Source organism: Stegostoma tigrinum, chromosome 15 (genome assembly GCF_030684315.1).
Source record: "Stegostoma tigrinum isolate sSteTig4 chromosome 15, sSteTig4.hap1, whole genome shotgun sequence".
Classification (NCBI taxonomy): Eukaryota; Metazoa; Chordata; class Chondrichthyes; order Orectolobiformes; family Stegostomatidae; genus Stegostoma; species Stegostoma tigrinum.
The window spans coordinates 64,003,653-64,023,643 of record NC_081368.1 but is presented as its reverse complement, the minus strand read 5'-3'; the positions used below and the strand labels follow the sequence as shown (position 1 = coordinate 64,023,643).

Here is a 19,991-nt window from a genome sequence, read left to right as displayed (position 1 = left end):
TTTGTGTAAAGGGTAATGGAAATTTGACACTCTCTTCCCAGAAACTTGTTGAAAAATCTTAAAATTGAAAATTTTAAAACTGATATCGACATATTTCTGCAATACAAAGATATTAAGGGATGTGGGAACCAGGTAAATAAGCAGAGTTGGCATACAAATCAACCATAAATCTAACGGAATTGTCAAACAAATTCAAGTGGCAGAATAGTTTATTCATTCTCAAATAAGCTTTTGCAATGTCATACAGATCATAAGGTTTATGTTACATTCCAGGGTTCAGTAACATTTCTTTTCAGTAGAGAAAGTGTGAGTTCCAGGGGACTTACTAAAATAATAAAGGAGAAAAGTTCCCTGGTTTTGAACAAACGTAAAAATCTTTGCAACATTCAAACAGTAAAACAAAGAGTGTTATGTGTAAAACTTATTTCTAACCTCCAGAGTTAATATGCAACAAATACATGTAATAGACTGCAGCTGAGTATCCCATAATGTAAATCAAATATCAAATCTGATCAAGATTGATCCAACGGATTTCTGAGCAACTCTCCACAGACCTTAATGAAACAGTGAATCATCAAATCTTAATGAACTTCACAAGGAATCACAATTCTTCATTGTTTGATTGATGTGGCCTTTAAACTCCTCTCAAGTGCCATTCCATATATAATGTATCAATGACTGCTCCCATTCTGATTAATCATCCTCCCGTGTTAGCTATCCTGGACTCCAAAACTACTGTCCACCACTTACATGCATAACTTGAACTATTCACTGACAGCTGTCCTCACTAAGACAATCCTGCCTATGGGTTTTCTCCCGAGCTCCAAACCTGTTCTGTGACATCAAGCAAATATTGCTTGTTCACTTTTAAACCCCACTCATTGTTATATTGAACCACTAAACGTGCATTGGGTTCTTTCCAGTCTTTTGACAGCTCCGGGACATCCTCAAACCTCCAACTCTACAGAATCAATGTATTAGGGTTGCTTATTAATTGAATACAGGTCTATTTTGAGCCATTCACACATCTTTGGTCTTGCCTGAGAAAACACTGCACAGAGCTATTCAACTCCAGTAGGACATCTCACAGTTCCAACAGCACAGAATCTGTGCAGTCCAATTGCCTTCAGTAGCACAGCAAACAGCAATCCTGCCTAACATGGAATTCGATCTGACTCTGTTCCCAACTAACTAGGATCTCCGAAACTGCTCTTCATTGACCCCCTAAACTTTTTTGAGAGACTATTGAAAACCTTGTAATAAATCCCTCCCGGTCGCTCAAAAAAGAGTGAATGCAGTTAATGTTTTGGAACATTCAAATGTAGAAAATCAAATCCTCAAAGGGCAGCCAAAGTTTGTTGTACATATTGTTACCAACGACATAGGTAAAAAAACGGATGAGGTCCTGCAGAATGAAGATAGGGAGTTAGGTATGAGATTCAAAAAAAAGGACTTTAAGTATAGTTGCCTCTGGATTATTCCCGGTGTCACGTGCTAGCAAGATTGGGAATAGAAGGATAGAGCAGATGAATGCATGGCTGAGGTGCTCGTGCAGGGGGAAGGGATTCAGATTTTCGGATCATTGGGATCATTGTTGGGACAAAAGATGACCTGAACTGGAAGAGGACCACTATCCAAGTGAGGAGATTTGCTATGGTTATTCGTGAGGGTTTAAACTAGTCTGGTAGGGGATTGGACCCTTAACAGTCATGAAACAAAAGAGAAGGTTGAGTCTGCTACAGAAGTTGTTCAGAGCAAGTTAAACAGACAAAGAAGGTAAGAACATGGCAGGCAATGAGGTAAGACTGATTAATAAACTGCATTTATTTTAATACAAGGGACCTAACAGATAAGACAAATAAAGTCAGGGCATGGTTGGGAATATGGGACTGGGATATCTTAGCTGTTACTAAAACATGGCTGAAGGATGGACAGGACTGGCAGCTCAATGTTCCGCAGTACAGATACAATAGAAAGGATAGAAGCGGAGGCAAGAGATGAGGGGGAGTGGTGTTTTTGATTAGGAAAAACATCATGGCAGTACTTAGAGAGGATATTCTTTGGGACGGGGAAGGGTTCCTCTGCAAAACTATATTGGGGGAACTGAGAAATGAGAAGGGGGTGATCACTTTGATGGGATTACACCATAGACTCCCTGGCATCAGTGAGAAATCAAGGAGGCAATATGTAGGGAAACACAGATTGCTGTAAGAATAATAGGGTTGTAATGGTAGGGAATTTTAACTTTCCAAACATAGACTGGAACTGCCATAGTGTTAAGGGTTTGGATCGGGAGGAATTTGTTACATGTGATTGTGAAAACTTTCTCAATTAACATGTAGATGGCCATACCAGAGAAAGGGCAAAACTCAACCTTGCCTTGGGAAATAAGCGGGGCAAGTGACTGAGGCATTAGTGGGGGAGCACTTTGGAATCAGTGACCATAATGCTAGTAGTTTTAAAATAGTTATGAAGAAGGACAAGCATGGTCCACTGTTTTAAGTTCTAAACTGGGGCAAAGACAATTTTAATGGTATTAGACAGGAATTTTCCAAAGTTGATTGGGGGAAGCTGTTCACAGATAAATAGACATTTAGCAAGTGAAAGTCTTTCAAAAGTGAGATAACAAGAGCATGTTCCTGTTAGAGTAAAGGACAAGGCTGGCAGGATAATGGAACACTGAATGCCTAGAGATATTGAGGTTCTGATCAAGAAAAAAAATGAGGAGCATGTTGGTTATAGACAGCTAGGATCAAGTTAATCCTTTGAGGAGTATATGGGGTGTAGGAGTACACTTAACAGGGAAATCAGGAGACCAAAAAGTGGACATGAAATAGCTTTGGCCCAGATAATGTTAAGAAGAATCCAAAGAGATTTTATAACTATATTAAGGGCAAAAGAATAACTAGAGAGAGAATAGGGCCCCTTAAAGATCAACAAGATTGGCAATGTGTGGAACCACAGGAGATAGGTGAGATCCTACATAAATATTTCACGTCAGTATTTACTGTAGAGAAAGACATGGAAGTTAGGGAACTTGGGGAAATAAATTTTGATGTCTTGAAAAGATTCCACATTGCAGAAGAGGAGGCATTGGAGGTCTTCAAATGTATAAAGTTAGATAAATCCCTGGGACCTTATTAAGTGTATCCCAGGGCATAGTGTGAAGCTGGTGAAGAAACTGTGGAGCTTCTAGTAGAGATATTTGTATCATTGACAACCACAGGTGATGTGCTGGAAGACTGGAATGTGACTAATGTCGTGCCACAATTTAAGAAAGGCTGCAATGAAAAGTCAGGGAACTATAGACAGGTGAGCCTGATATCTGTGATGGTTGACTTGTTGGAGGGGATTCTGAGAGACAGGATCTACATGCATTTAGAACGGCAAGGGCTGATTAGGGTTAGTCAGCGTGACTTTGTGCATGAGACATTGTGTCTCACCAACTTGATTGAAGTTTTTGATGATATGACCTTGGATAAATGAAGACAGAGAGGTAACTGTTGTCTATATGGACTTTAGGAAGGCCTTTGACAAGGTTCTACATAGTTTGAATGAGAATATAGAAGGCATATTTGGAAACTTTGCAGATGACACTAAAATTGATGGTATAGTGTACAGTGGAAGAAGGTTACCCAAGATTAAATTAGAATCTTGATTAACTGAGCAAGGGGGCCGAGGAATAGCAGATGGGAGTTTAATTTATGTAAATGCAAGGTGTTATATTTTGGTAAGACAAACCAGGGTAGTGCTTACACAGTTAATGGCAGAGCCTGGGAGTGTTGTCAAACAGAGAGACCTAGGGGTGCAGGTACACAGTGCCTTAAAAATGCTGTCACAGGTAGGTAGGGTGGTGAAGAAAGTGTTTGGCATGCTTGGCCTCATCAATCAGACCACTGAGTACAAGAGTTAGGGCATCATGTTATGGCTGTACAATACATTAGTAAGGGCACACTTAGAGTACTGCATACAATTCCGATCCCTCTGTTATAGGAAGGATGTTAACAAACTGGAAAAGGTGTATAAAAGGAGTACAAGGATGTTACCAAGGCTGGAAGTTTTGAGTTATGAAGAGAGGTTGGTTAGGCTGGGACGTTTTTCCCTGGAGTGTAGGAGGCTGAGGGGTGACCTTATAGGAGTTTATAAAATCAGGAGAGGCATGGATAAGATGATTACCCAAGGTCTTTTTCCAAGGGTCGAGAAGTCAAAAACTAGAGGGCATAGGTTCAAGGTGAGAGAGGAAAGATTTAAAAAAGACCTGAGGGGCAACTTTTTCACACAGGGTAGTACGTGTATGGAATGAACTTCCAGAGGAAGTGATAGAGACAAGTACAATTGCAATATTTAAGAGACATTTGGACAGTAACATGAATAGGAAAGGTTGAGAGGGATATGGGCCAAACACACGCAAGTGAGACTACTTCAGTTTGGGAAACCTGGCCAGCATGGTCGAGTTGGGCCAAAGGATCAGTTTTCATGCTGTGACTCCTATAACTCTGTTTCTTGAATGTTACCGTTTTCACAGAATTCTGTCTTCCAACACAATTGGTTACAGTGACAGAAGGAGTCATCACAAAGCAGTCAGACGTCATGGCCATTTGAATTGGCCTAATCAGTTCTTTTCTATGTTACCCTTAGAATGGAATATATAGCTATGATAAATTCATCTAACAAACAGGTGAGCTGAGCTCTATTAAAAGTGGCACAGTGAGGATCAACACGAAGACTATATACAAGAGTGAAATATCAATAGAAGGCCAATGATTGCACGTTAAGATACTTTCAATAGGGCAGCTTCAAACAAAGTCCTTTGGAGCCAGTATAAAATAACTTGTAGTAACGGATAGGCTCTTTTTTTATATATATAAATTATTAATCTTGTTCTGGATCAAGAAAATCAGAGGAATTGCAAACGTTTATTTGAAACCTCATTTAAAATTTCCACTTTTTATTGAACACTGTAAACAAGTACACAATCACCAAAAACAGAACAAAATAGATTTGTACACGAGTCTAGACATGAAACAATAAAAATGCAGAAGGCAACAGCAACAACCAGCACTGAACAATTTTCCATTCACATTTCACATCATAAATCTTTGAAGTTCTCTTTTCAATAATGAAAGAAAAGATTTAATTATCTCCAAGGTACACAAAAGCCTTAGGTGGATCTTCTTGTTTATTTGTTTTCATTTCAAAGCTTCTCATTAGGCCCATTTTATACAATGGTTTCTGTGCCACAGTTATATGTAATGAAACAACAGTTGCTGAGACGGCCCTACAAGTGACCAGTGCACCGAAAATTTCAATTGATACTTGAGAATTGTGTGGGTGCACTATAAGTACTTACAACTCTGATACAATTTTACGGTGAATGGAAAAGAACTGCACAAGCCTGGATTATTTATTCCTCCATCAATTAAGATCTCCTCAAAATTATTCTGTGTCTCTCAAACTGCCTCTCAATATGCCAGTAACCGCATGTTAGGAATATATAAAATCACCGTGGTAATGCACTTGACAATTTTAAAATACTCTGTTGTATTAGTAGAAAAATATTGGCAACTCAGTATTGCAGCTGGTGATATAATTGTACTCAATTCACAGTTTGCAAAATCATTCTCTTTTGCAATGCAGATACATGTGGCATGATCAGCTTCCATTACTCTTAAATGTACAGTAATCAATAGGTTTCAAGTTAGCAAACACAAATCAAAGTATACACTAGTTTTGAAATTCTGATCTGTTTACGACAAACTGAGGAATACGAGATTGTACAACAGCTTCAGAAAACAGGAACAGGACTGCCAAGAGGAAGAGACCTTGGCCAGATAGAATGATGCTGCTCAATTTGTTTCCATATTCATGGAGTTCCAGGGTTAAATGTAGTCTCTCAAAACTACTTTAGGCAAAATATAGAGCTTTATATTTGTATTTGACTATATACATGTGTACTTTGTGATCTATACAATATAGGAACACCAAGAACAACAAGTCTTTGAAATTACACTTTTGTAAATATTAACACATGAGTACCTAAAGCATTTGAATGAAATTCTTTTAGTATACTATTTCAAATTATTAGTTAACCCATGTGATAATATTTGGGAGTGTAATTTTGAGGTTTATACGCTTAAATACACTAAAAATAATCTGTAGAAAATATAGTTTTACTGCTGTATCACTCAGCATAGTGCATTCAATTTTTCATTTGCATTGCAAGAAAACTTGTATTTCTGTAGGGCCTTCTACAACCTCAGATAATTCAAAAGCACATTGAAGTGTAGTCACTGCAGTGATGAAGGAAAAGGGCAGTTAATGCAACGTCTGACGAACAGCATTGAGATAACGACCAACTAATTTGCTTTTGTGATGTTGGCAAATAAATATTGGCCTGGACACTGGAGACAATTCCTCTACCTTTCTTCAAGCAGTGTTACAGGACCTTTAACAATCACCTGAGAGTGCAGCAAGGCAGATGATTTAAAATTTCAATTATAAGATATTTAACTCTGACAGTGTAGTATTGGTCTGAATTAGTAGCTTAGATTTTGAGGTCAGATTTCTGGCATGGGGCTTGAACCATCTGGCTCCAAGGCATGAATGCTGGTATCAAACAAAGGCTGATTCCAAACAAATGCTGACAGTATGCCACTCAAATGTGATAATTTTTGCTTGTCTTACGGTATATCATTTGGTTCAGCGGTTTTGACCAAATTGTAATATGCATTTTCAGCTTTGAAAATGAGATGAGAACTGACCTGACATTTTATTCATTTAATGCCTTGAGCATTGGCTGTAAAAATATCTCCCTTTTGTCCTGAGATAACAGAAAATCCAATGTCAGGAATTTTGATATTTGTTTTATAGAACATTTATAGTTTTTGCTTGTATTGATTCATTGATTGTAGTAAACAGGCTCTTTTCTATTTCTGTGACAAGGGATTAAGGTTTGGTAAATTTAGTATGATGCAGAATAATTTCCAAATATGAGATTTGTATTATGTTCCACATTCTTGTTTGAAAAATCAGGCTGACACTAAAACAAAAGTTGGCCATAATGAAATATTATTTGACAAAGTGGTCTTGAAGATTTAAAAAAGATTGCAGTTTTGAATTTCTTGCAATTCTCATTTTCATCCGGAAACAGCCCAGTCTGTAGGCCAGAACCGAGACCAGCCAGGATTTTATTCTGTTCAGGATGGACTTTTAATTCTAATCAAAAGCAAATATTTTACTACATCAAGAAAGTGTTTAACTAGGATTCACGGGACATCCTGCCCTCTAGTCCTATAAGAAATCCTTCAGTCGAGCCAACAGCAGTTAAGACAAGGCTTCTTTGCTAGCCCAAAGTAATCAATCCCGGAAGGAATGTTCCTTAATTAGAATGGCTTTGGAAGAAGCCAAAGAAAGGGAAACAAGTTTCTCTTTAGTACAATTCTGCTCCATCTTTTAATACTGGGACAGGCATGCACTTAGATGGTTACTATTGATTCATCACAAGTAGACCTGTTATAACATAGGTCTTAAGGCAGGGTTTCTAGATTTGAATAAAGTTGAACAAAGCCAAGTCCCTAAGAATTTCCAAGCTCCTGGGCCATTTAAAAATAATTAAAGCTGTATCACTTCTTTTTCGCAGTAAGTAGACTTAATCACATTGCTACGAAATTGCACTTTGCTTACACTGGATTTTTCTGATGTTATAAAGACAGCGTTCATTGGTAACATGCATTGACGTTGTACTTCTCAACTTCTCACATTGAGTTTAAAAGTATAAACTAATATTTCCAGATATATTGTCATCAATTAATTGCTTTCTTTGTGTTTTATTTAATTCCAGATGCAACATCTGACTCTTGGCAGCTGTTACTGTAATTTTTCACCTGGAAGAACATTTTTTATTTCTTCTGTAAGTGACTCGAATAAATTGTGATTCTTCACAGAAGGTGCTGTGTTATCATAAAGAAACACATTCTACAAAATACTTCCTTTGACATTCCTTTTGAATGACTCCCAGAATAACAAAGAGGAACTGCTGTATTTGTTAGCAAAAAAGAAAAATTCCCTAATATGTGATGCTTCAGTTGAGTTGGATTGAATAGAATGCATCTGTCTTTAAAAATGAACACCTTTTTTGCCAAGGACAAGGTAACCTATTTTTCTGGTATCTTTCCCTAAGAAATTATTTATAAATAACAATTGAGGAATCTCCAGGTTGGAAGAGATGTTGGTGTAGTACATTATGCTAATAATCCAGAAGTTTCATAGTCTAGGGGAAATGGTCACAAATCCCACAATGGTAACAGGTAGAATTGAATTCAATTTATAAAACCTAGAACCAAAAGTTAGTCTTAGGAATGGTGATCATGAAACAATTAATGATTGCTGTTAAAATCCATCTGGATCACCAATAGCCCATAGGAATGGAAGTCTGCCATCTTTACCTGGTCTGGCCTACATGTGACTCCAGATCCACATCAACACCGTTGACTCTCAACTGCCCTCTGAAATAGCCTTGCAATTCATTCCGTTCAAGGGCAATTGGAGTTGGATGACCCATATCCCATCAATTAAAGAATAAAGAAAAATAAAATAACAAAGGAACTCACTTGCAGACAAAGGCCATCAGCCTAAACAAAAGATGAACAGAAATCTTCTGTGCAACAAATTACTTACATTCCAGACATAAAAACAAATGTATGCTTGAAACATTTAGAGTGATGAGGAAAGAATAGGTGCATCAGACAAATTAGTGGGTTTTTCAAAGAGTTGCCTTATGCACAAGCGGGAGAAAAGGCCACCTTCTGTGCTGTATAATTATAAGCCAACTAAAGAATAATCCACTTTCTCAACTCTCAGTATCTTTTCTATTAACTTATGTTTTCTGTACTGTTGCTAAATTTTTTATACAGAGATAATTATGGCAATTACTGGAATCTTATCCAAAGTTTTGTTAATAAAGTGAAATTTTTTTTAAGTTTTTAGCTGAAGAGAGCACTGTTAAATACATTATTGATAGATGTTTCAGACTATTCTGATTTCCCACAACCATCGATATCTCCTGACCAAGGCGCTAAACAATTTGGGGAACAATAAATTTTACTCAAGACAAAACTGGCAGATTGAAATTAAAAGTAGAATTAGAATGTTTGATAAAGATCAGTGAACTATTAAAATGCCATTTGCATGATTACACCGCAATATCAGGAAGTACCGTTATTTGTGTTTAGAGTGATATATATTTTTAACACTTTCAATTTCCAAGTATGTGTGAGTGAATGGCCCTTCGCATGACTTTTCTGGCATTCAGATTTATTAGCACTGCCTGCAACAGAGAGGTGTATCTGTCAGTTCTTGAAAAAATTTCAGTCAGTAACTGCTCTTGCAGACAACTACTTGAATTCAATTACCTGAAGTTGATGAGTCAGTTTCTGAAGGCTGCAACAGAAATCTCAAAGACTCCATATCTGTAAATGATACAGGTGACCCGCAGTCATAAAAACATGTAGTCACCTGTAGACATTATGTTGCTAGCAGTGGCATAATTGGCTAAATGGTTCATTCTGTGCCATAATATGCTTGAGTGTAATATGAACTGTTAATTAATTAGATGCAATGTCTCCAATCCCAAACCAATGATAAGTAAATGGCATATCCTGAAAGAATTATTGGATGCTTTCATGACCTATCTACATAGCTTAGGCACTTGTGTGATGCAATATTTACAAACAATCTTTGGTCAATAAAGTTTTTCCTTGTCACAAGATCATTTCACATTGAAGAAATGTTGTCCACACATACTTGACTGTTATGTAACCAGAACAATTCAAGTACAAAATGGTTATTTTCAATGCAATCATTATTTCTGATCTCAGAGTAGCTTTACCATCTAGTCCTAACTATAATCACCAAAGCAGGGGTATGCAGGACTATCAATCCCATCATCTAACTTCACCTACTAATATGTCTTTCTACTTTTGTATTGGTTCAACATTTATCTTTATAAAAAAATCCCTACATTATACTCCATGCATCTGTGCTCAGTCGGTCTTTTGACTATTCTTCACTGATTAAGCACATATCATTATTAAGTGGCACACCTACTGTTTGGTCATCTATTTGCAGGTCGCTTTCAACATGGATTACCCAACAATTGTCATATATCTGACTTGTTGGCTTCATTGGCAACCAACAGCACACTCAATGGGTTACAACCGTCCTCTTACTTCAGATCTCCAGGGACCTGAAAACTTGTGTCTTGTTCAAAGTCAAGCATTTGCATTTTGTATAACATTAAACCAAACCAGTCTGCATATTAATATGCAGTGGATAGGGCTGATAGACAAGGTGTGGCTGTCCGTGTGAAATGTAGTAATTGCTAAAACTCCGGTCACTGACATAAGGGGCAGGTTGATAGTAGCAGGTGACATTGGCAGTATTTGGAATGATATTCTGTTCACCTAGTACTCTCAGAGCCAACAGGGTGATCATATTCAATGTCTGCCTTCTTTCATGTCCCATCAAACAGACTGTGCTTTCGTTCACAACTTGGCGCAGTATCATCAGGTAATCATACTTGCTTTTCTCTTCACCGATGAAATGGTTTCGTAGGTAGGACTCAATCTTCCTTTGCTGCTCGGACACATCCGGGAAGTCAATAAAAAACCTTGAACACATGTAGCGTTCTAAACCTTTGATTTCTGTATCAGATGCTGGTTTAAATTCTCGAACCAAGAGATTGCTATATTTAAGCAAGCCACCACCTCGAATCTCCTCAGGGTTTCTTGTGGCTATCAGTTTGTATCTCAGGTGATCCATTGCCTCCTCAAAATTTCCATACATGCTTTCTGCTATGACAGTTGGATAGGACTCCTCTGTCATTTCATTTTCTTGACAACAGAAAAGAGGTAACAATGAGTCCAGAATTATTTGGAAAGAGTCCACACTAAATTCAAACTGCCTCCGTAACGAATTAACAAATTTTAACTCAACATTTTTTCCACTGTTGTTTGACAAGGAGATAAGACTCCATCGATCATAATCATTGGAAACTTTAACCATTTTCTGAACATAGGCCTCTTTCAAAGTAAGCCCTGTGATCTTTTCCTTATTTACACCTTGTGGTAGAAAGTCCAGAAGACAATCCAACACCACTCCCTTTACCACCTGGAACTCTTCCTCTCCAGGCAACTCTACTCTAAAGATAATGTCAAGGTCTTTGTAACTTGTTCCGTTTTGCTTTGCAAGGATGTGACTTGCAGTTGAGCCATTGAGACGAATATCATGGACCATAATCCCATTCTCTTCCAACCGATCCTTCACAATATGAATAATGTCTTTTGGCTTGATTTCCAGTGTGGGGAAGTTGCCTCTTCCGTGAATAGGTATCATTTCTGTTAAGACTTGATCCAAGCTCTGAACCTGTTCCCAGTTAAGGTTGTTGAATCTACAGTCGAGATTCTCATCCATGATGCAGTTTGGCAGGTCAACACTCTCATCCATCTGCTAAAACATGTAAATAATAAAACTGCAGTGAAAAGTGATAATGTAACAATGGTCACATTTCACATGAAATTTTGTCCATTCTAACTTTATTCTGGATGAATGCATAAAATATGAAGATGCTTATTTTAGCCTATTCATTTTATTCATTGTCAAGTAACCATACTTTCAGTCAGAAACTCATAAGCTGAAGTTAAACCTATTACATCTGCTCATGACTTTCAATGACAATTTTAATCCTGTGTTTAATTCTTTGCAAGAATTATTTAATATGTGAAACAATATTGGCATAGTCTTCAATTCTAATCTTAAATTTGGTTGGATTTATGCCTGAAAATCTTCGTGATCCCAAACATGACGTTCATTTACACGCCAGTAAATATTACTTTAATTTTACATTGACAAAAGGATAAAACATCCAGAGGGGACAGAAAAGAAAAGCATTAACACGTCTTAAATCTCCACTGCATGGATAGAATCCTTGAAAATCTGAATTTCTGGGAGCCCTGCCCTTATTACTGGAAAAAAACAATCTAATTGAAATCAGTCTTACCATTACAGGAAATGGGTTTTATTAACACAGCGCCTGCCAAGACAAACAGTAATGAAGTAACAAAAACAAAAGCCTGATGCAAACAGCCTTTTATGTTCAGAGAACCCAGTTCAAATTTTTTGGCAGATAAATTAAAATTTGCTTTTACTGAGAACATACTGCACCTTTTAATTAATTGAAAATCATTGGTGAATGATATTATTGAACAAATAACTTGGCTGCATGGTGGCACGGTGGTTAGCACTGCTGCCTTACAGTGCCAGGCACCCGGGTTTGATTGCACCGTCGGGCAACTGTCTGTGTGGGGTTTGTACATTCTCCCCGTATCTGTGTGGGTTTCCTCCGGGTGCTCCGATTTCCTCCCACAGTCCAAAGATATGTAGGTTAGGTGGATTGGCCATGCTAAATTGCCACAGAGTGTTCAGGGATGTGTAGATTAGATGGGTTATAGGGGGATGAGTCTGGGTGGGATGCTCTGAGGTTCACTGTGGACTTGTTGGGCCGAAGGACCTGTTTCCACACTGTAGGGGTTCTATTCTTCATTCTATGAAATGTTTAAGCTGTATGTATTAAATTAATCTATGTGGCACTTTAATGGAAATATCACCCATTCAATACATTGTAGTTACTACAGATGCAGATTATTTAAAAGTATCTGCAATGTTCACTCTCAGTATAGGCAAATAATTCAAATTATGATCAGAAAAAGGGAAGCACTTTCTCCCTTGAATCAGAGGATTGTTGATTTAAGATTCCCTCCAGTAGCTGTAGCACAAAATCTAGGCTGGCATTTCTGAATGAGATGTTGAACAGAGGCCCAATTTGCCCCCTGAAAAGACTTATGAGCACGAAAACTCTCTTTAATGGCGAAGCCAACAATTTCCCCCGCAAACCAGCATTACTAAATCAAATTATCTGGTCATGATATTATTTGTCTTTGTGTGACTTTGCTGTGCACACATTGACTACCACATTTCTCAACAATGCATCGATGGCTACATTTCAAAACCTCTTTTACTTTATTTGCTCATGGGATGTGGGGGCTGGACTAGAATTTATTTCCCTCTCCAAGCTGCCGTTGGGGATGTTGAACTGAGGCGCTTTCTTGAGTTATTGCACTCAAGAAAGCACTTTAGGATATTCTGAGGCTACAAAAGATACTGAAGGAATACAAACGTGTACTTTATCTTTTGAAGGGGCAATATAGAGAGCAGAGAGCAAAGTGGAGTTGAGGCTGAGATGAGATCAGCCATGATTGCATCAAATGCAGAGGATATTGAAAGACTGATTTGCCTAATCCTGCTCCTAGTTCTTATGTTTTTTCTCCTAATTATTTTTGCCCAGCCTATACCTACATCATTTCAACACTCTTCCTCTCTAGATCAACCCAAACTTGAAAATTTCTCAAGCTTCTGCTCAACCAAAGTTCATGAACAAGAATTCCGCATCCTCATGTTTCAATGTTTAAATACGGTTTGTTGTGCTTTCTTTCCTTAATTGACTTTTGATCTCGTACCTATGATCATTCATTCTTTAATTCTCAACTGTTGTGATAAAATATTTTAAAACAATGCCCTCAATAACTTGCCAGAGAGAGAAATTTGATCTGAACACTTTGTCAGCTTAGCAGCAATGTCTAGCTTACAACATAACTTTAAAGCAAATGCCGTGATAACATTAATGACAAACGTTAATATAGCACTGCTGGCTAAAGACAGACATGAACAGTCTCAATAGCTAGATGCAAAAAGGCCAGGGTGCATCTAGTTCACTTTCCATTATCTTGTTGAATGAACATTGATAGAGTTATTGACAAAGCACAGTAATCAATCTCCACTATCTCCATGTGGAATGTTCCATCGATTTACCAATCACTCAATAGAATAATTATTTCTGAAGATTTCCATTAATTTGTCACCCTCTAACCATTTGCTCCAATCTTAACATATAATGTTATTTTTCAAAATTGATTTTTCTTAATAAAAGTGGTTCCATTGAACTTTTTTGCAAAAATCACCAAATGGCTATTTTCAAGCGTCGCATACTCTGAAATCATGGAACAATTCATTCTATATTTTAAAAGTTGCTTCATGGGATGTGGGTGTCATCTGTAAAGTCAGCATTTGTCTCCTATCCCTAATCGACCTGAGTCATTGCTGATGAGCCATCTTATATTGCTGCAGTTCAGTTGAAATAGGTCTTGGTGCAAGAATAAAAGTACAAAGCAACTAGCAGGAGTGACAAGGAGCCTGCAATCCAGTCTTGCTTCCTGCATCTTAAAATGTTATTTGAAAAAAAATTCTTCAAAAGCATTTAAAATGAATTGTCTCAAAGATGTCCAATTGGCATAAAGACCAGATGCCTGATCTAGATGAATTGAAAACTCATCGTCCAGTCAGAAAATACTTTCTCATTTTGAGCACCAGATGTCAGCATTCATAATTTCCATTTTGAATATAGTAAAGTTAGAGGCAGAGTAAATATGTTTTTATTAGTCCCAATAATGCATGCCGACTAAACCTCTGAAAAGTACTACCTTCCTTTTTGTATCTCATTTTTCAATTTCCTCACAGCATTCATTCTGAGTAAGATGATAGTTTTATTTTCCTATGGATTCTTGTTCATTTAGATGTAGGTTGGGTTAAAATCATGTATATCAGATGTCAACAGCTGACCTATCTTTCCTCCATACGTTTCAGAGAGATAAATCACATTATTCAAAAAATCCAAAATACATACTAGTTTCTTTCTTTTAAAAAGGTCACAATGTTTATCCCAGGTTTATCTGATTTTCAACAAATGGCCCATTTTCAGCTCTGAATAGCTTGATAATACCCATGAACTAAAAATAACCTTCGTTGTGCACTACATGATGATTGGAAGTATCAACTTACAGTTAAATTTTTCATGGATGAATATGTGTTCTGATTTATTTCCCTGATTAATGCAATCTTTATTCTCAAATCCCTGTGTGTCCTCTATGTTTCATACAATGGCATTATTATACATCATTGTTCAGCTGCTTGAAAAGCTAAGGTTTGAACCTCTGAGGGAGGACAGCAGACATTTAATATGAAAAGCCCTGCCAAACCATAACTGTCAAGAACACATGATGTAAAAGATAAACATGTTCCCAGGACACTTAGCCATAACAGTCCCCATTCACTCATACAACATGGAAACAGACTCTTCAGTCTAACTAATCCATGCCAACCAACTGGTCAATCAAATTAGTCCCACTTACTTCTGTTTGGCCAATATCTCTTTAAACCTTTTGTATTCTATTGCCCCTCGGTTCTCTTTTCAATTTTTCTCCTCTCACCTTAAAAATATGCCCTCTCGTTTTGAACTTCCCCACCCTAGGGAAAAGACCTTTGTTATTCACCTTATCTATGCCCTCATGATGTCATAAACCTCCATAATGTCACTCCTCAAACTCCAACACTCCAGTAAAAAAAACTCCCAGCCTATCCAACCTAGGATAACTCAAATTCTCCAGTCCCAGAAATATACCAGTAAATCCTTTCTGAACCCTCTCTAATTTAATAATATCATTTTTATAGCAGGGCAACTAACTCCTGTGCTCAGGGGTCAATGAAGATAAGTGTGCTAAATGTCTTCTTAACCACTCTGTCTACCTCTGAGGCAACTTTCAAAGAACTATATACTTGAACCCCCTAGGTGTCTATTCAACAACACTGCCCAGTTCCATTCCTGTTATTGGCAAGTATTTGTGCACAGAACAGGGTTGTCACTTGAAATATCAATGTTTGAATTGCTGCCAATAGACCATAAGACATAGGAGCAGATATAAGCCATTCAGCCCATCACGTCTGCTCTGCTATTCAATGCAACCATAGTTGATCTGACAATCCTCAACTCCACATTTCTGCCTTTTCCCTTTGATTCTGTTACTGATTAAAAAGTTGTCTTTCTCATCCTTCGGTATATTGAACAACTCAGCCTCCAACTGCTCTTTGTGCTAAAGAATTCCACAAATCAACTACTACCCGAAAGAAGAAATTTATCTTCATCTCTGTTTTAAATGTGCTACCCCTTATTCTGAGATTATGCCCTCTGGGCCTAGACTCTTCCCTGCAGGAGAAGCAACCTTTGTGCATGGCACCATTCGTTGAATTCATGTACAACAGTCATACTTACATGGCTATGAATTAAAACTCTTTTTGAAATTTTTGATACATTTTTATTTTTAAAAATTATTTTAATAAGTCAAAATATTTTGCAAGAACAAATGCCACTTATCCATTAAAAAAACAACAAATTGTCTTAATGTTGCAATTTTGAGAGGTTATCAGGAAGAAGAGAGGCATCTACCTAATAATATACTTTCTGCTGCACATATTATTTCTGAATCTCCAGAAAATATGATTGATATGTTCATACTGCCTGTATCTAGCCTCTCTCCTTATTTTTAACCCAATGAGAGAGAAAGATGAAAAGCAAACATCAATGCCATAAATACAGTAACATCTTAGCCTATGATATGGAAAATAGTTTTTAAAAAATGTTTAAAAACTATTTTTATATAATTTCTACTTACTAGTCAAAAACAAAGGTGACTGACAAGGGTGAACTTTGCTACAACTTATGGTCTATTGGCGATCAATAATATTGGCCTGGTTGTAATCTGATTGGTAAAACCTCCCTTATATAGGTTTCATGCTTGCTGGTCTTGAAATTTGAAATTTGTTCGCTCAACTTTGCAATTATATGTCTTCAGACTCCAGTAAAAGTTTGTGAGGAAATCTTCACTTGAAACCACTGCACTCTGCTATTATTATGAGTAAGATTAACAAATTAATTTCCTCTTGTAATATAATGAGACAGCAGTGCCCATTTAAAGCCATTTCACCGCAAAACCAAACACACTTCCTTTCTTAATAATCTATGACCTAAAAGAAGAATAACTGGATCTGTATTATTTTATAACAGTTTTCTATATTTAGCAGTATTCAGTCATTTAACTCATTCGACTTTAGTACCATGTCACTCAGCACAGGCACTGCATCTCCTTCCGAAATGTTCCGGTCACATGGAAAAAGAGGCAATTATTATTCAATCACTGAAGACGGCCGAAGTGCCTAATTTGCCTCTTCGTAAGCATTATCCAACCAGTCTCGGTTTTCTAGCCGTCCCTCTCAACCCAGCAGCTTTTCCGTTGCAAGTGCCTATGACATTCCTCTTCAAATGTTACTACTGAATCTCCTCCCGCCCAGCTTTCCAGAGGATGCATTCCGGATCAGAACAACTATTGATTGGGAGTAACAGCCTCCCGGTGTAAGTACCAGCTGGATCCTCCCTAGCCTCTCCAAAGCTATAAGTGAGCATAAGGAAAACAAAATTTAAATTTGTTTATGTAAAAATTAAAAGTATAACAGACTCTTATAATTCCAGAGTCGATGAGCAGTGACTAAATCATTGAGAGATTTGAAACGACAGACGTAGACAAATCACTTCTTCTGATGAGGGCCATAATCTTCACATTGGACAAAAAAGGGACAAAATCCGGAAGTTTACAAGAGATTGTACGATTTCTGACACCTCCCCCCCCCCCCCGAATAGTCTGTCAACCTCTTCCCTCTATATGAATTAAAGGTTGTTATACATAAACTTTCAAGACCGATTGATTTTTTGTTTTGTTTGGGACAGTCTGGAGGAAAATGGAGAACAGCCAAGTAAATGGAAAACAGGCGCGGATCAGCCATGATCTAGTTGAAAGAAGGCTTAGACTGAGTGGCAAACAAGTAAAAAAAACCACGTACAGTACTAAAAACATCGCCGTGCTGACATAGGGTATCTCACTCCCTGACGCACGACAGACTTGACCTGTGGGTCATGTTTGGTACCGGTTGATAATGATAGCACAACGGACTAAATGATGCGGCTTATTCAGCAACCTAACCTCAAATTAGCGGGATTGATAAAGCTGTGCCACTAACCTCGACCATGCCCCGTGCTGGTGTTCGGGACTAGTGAGGATGGAGACAATGTGCTAAATGTGTACACCCCGCTGGAGCTCGATCCCACAAAAACTGGGCGGGCTGTCAGAGAGAAACGGGCTGACAGCCGGTGACCCCACTCTCCCCGCGGCTTCACTAACGGCGGCATCAGATTTAACCAAAATTTCCCATTGCAATTCTTTGCCACAGTCCGAAACCCCCACTCTCTCAGTAGCTTCTACTCTCCCGCAGCCTTACGGTCGATCGGATCTGAATGTATTTCTGATGGGGGTCTCGCAAATGGTCGAAAGCGTTAGCGAACAGCAGACTAACAAGATCGATTCATCAATAACATCAGCTCGCCGTCCCAGAGCTCCGGGTGCCAACCGCATTGCTAACCGTGATCCTAGCTCACACACACTTATTCTGGGGGCTGGAGCTGGACTCATTTCACCTATGGCAACTGTTTGCAGCACACTGTATCAACAGACGCACATAGGTCGCCATACACAGCTGGAAGATGTTGTACATTTGGAATGTTATATAACTCACATCTCTTGACAAGAAAACCGCTCTGGGCGGTGATCACAACGCGGTGTAGTTATATAGAGAATGGCTGTGACACAGTGGGATGGAAATAGACAGACTTTGCGAGCGCTGTAGACTGGCATCTCTACCCCAGTGATATAAGTGCGCACTCTGTGCAATTGTTTCTGAGCCCAGTCCGGACTTTAAATCGTACACTGGAGCGATACAGTGAACAAATTTGACCAGCTAGGGTGCTGTTACCTGTGCGTGACTGATATTAATAGAGTAAATGGAGTCCTACCCTAAACATTGTCGCTCTCACTCTGATTGCAAGAACACAATACGGTAGACTGGCTGATGCAGAAAGAGACAGAGTTGATCCCAGGCTGCCAGGACGTCCCAGTTTAAACTTGCTTAATTCGCCATGTGGGTATTATTACTGACCCAGTGGAGAGTTGTGCCGGATTGAGGTTTAATCTCCTCTGCTACTCAGCCTGAACATTAACCGTGGGGATGGGGGAGGGGGGTAGTGTGCATAAATCAGAAAAGGCAGCAGACGTTGATGCTCCTGGTTTATCCAGGAAGCCTGAGGCAGTGAAATGAGAGGCATTCTACAGTGGGAGAGATCTGACTATCCGCTACAAGTACACATACTCACCAAGAGTGAAGTTTGCGATGCCTGCTTGGGTGCAGGTTCAAGGACAAGTGGTGACAGAAGTTAAAAAGTGGAGTTTCTGCAGCTGGGCTCTGGCTTTCTGTGGGCAGCTGTCTGCTCCTAATCGCGGACTCCCCCGGTGAATGTAGGTGAGTGACCCAGATTCGGAAAGCACACACTTGGCTAACTGAAACTGGATTCGGGTCAGGACCACTCGCTTCCCTGCACGAACTGCAGGTTTTCGGCTGGGATCCGGGGCCGCTGGAGGTTTTTAGATCCGGACCTGGGGCGAGTTGCGCTGTTCTGGCTCAGGGAGCGTGCGGCAGCAGGGAGCTGTCCAAAATCTGGTGGTACTGAAAGGGAAGCTCAGTGTCAGTGTGTTTTCTAGCCCCGTCCTTGCAGCGTAAAGCTGTTGTCCTGGAGATGCTGTCGTCAGACATTTAAGGTGGTCCGGGGCAAAAAAAACAAATCAACGGCACTTCGAGTGACACTGAAGAATGAAAGGCACGTCCGCAAGCTGACAGCCACTCGACTCATGTCGGAAATCTTTCTGATTGGGTTCAAAATGAATCAACAGAGTTAGACTGGGAAGACGAGAGGTGCGTTGGAGACTCTCTTTTCAGATCAACCTGCGTCATGATCTTTATAAATACGACAACCTTGACATTGAGAAACACTGTAAACTGCCCCCGAATGCAGAAATACTGCAAACTGACCCCAGTCACACAAACACTGCCAACTGACCCCATCACACAGACACTGCAAACTGCCCCCAGTTACACAAACACTGCAA

At 38.8% G+C, this 19,991-nt stretch overlaps 1 protein-coding gene across 5 annotated transcripts; it reads right to left on the bottom strand.

Annotated features, from left to right (window-relative positions):
* Positions 1–4,955: 4,955 nt before the first annotated feature.
* LOC125459072 (terminal nucleotidyltransferase 5C-like) lies at positions 4,956–19,777 on the bottom strand. Of its 5 annotated transcripts, XM_048545012.2 has the most exons (3): positions 19,202–19,777; positions 17,059–17,390; positions 4,956–11,505 (listed from the first exon to the last, which is right to left on the bottom strand). In XM_048545012.2, exons 2-3 carry the CDS (start codon positions 17,059–17,061, stop codon positions 10,294–10,296), a joined length of 1,215 nt encoding a protein of 404 aa, XP_048400969.1. In that variant the 5' UTR covers positions 17,062–17,390; positions 19,202–19,777; the 3' UTR covers positions 4,956–10,293. The 5 variants fall into 5 exon arrangements, with proteins under 5 accessions (XP_048400969.1, XP_048400971.1, XP_048400966.1 ...); XM_048545014.2 differs by lacking the exon at positions 17,059–17,390 and having other exon boundaries at positions 19,202–19,775; XM_048545009.2 differs by lacking the exons at positions 17,059–17,390; positions 19,202–19,777 and adding an exon at positions 18,845–18,926.
* Positions 19,778–19,991: the final 214 nt, after the last annotated feature.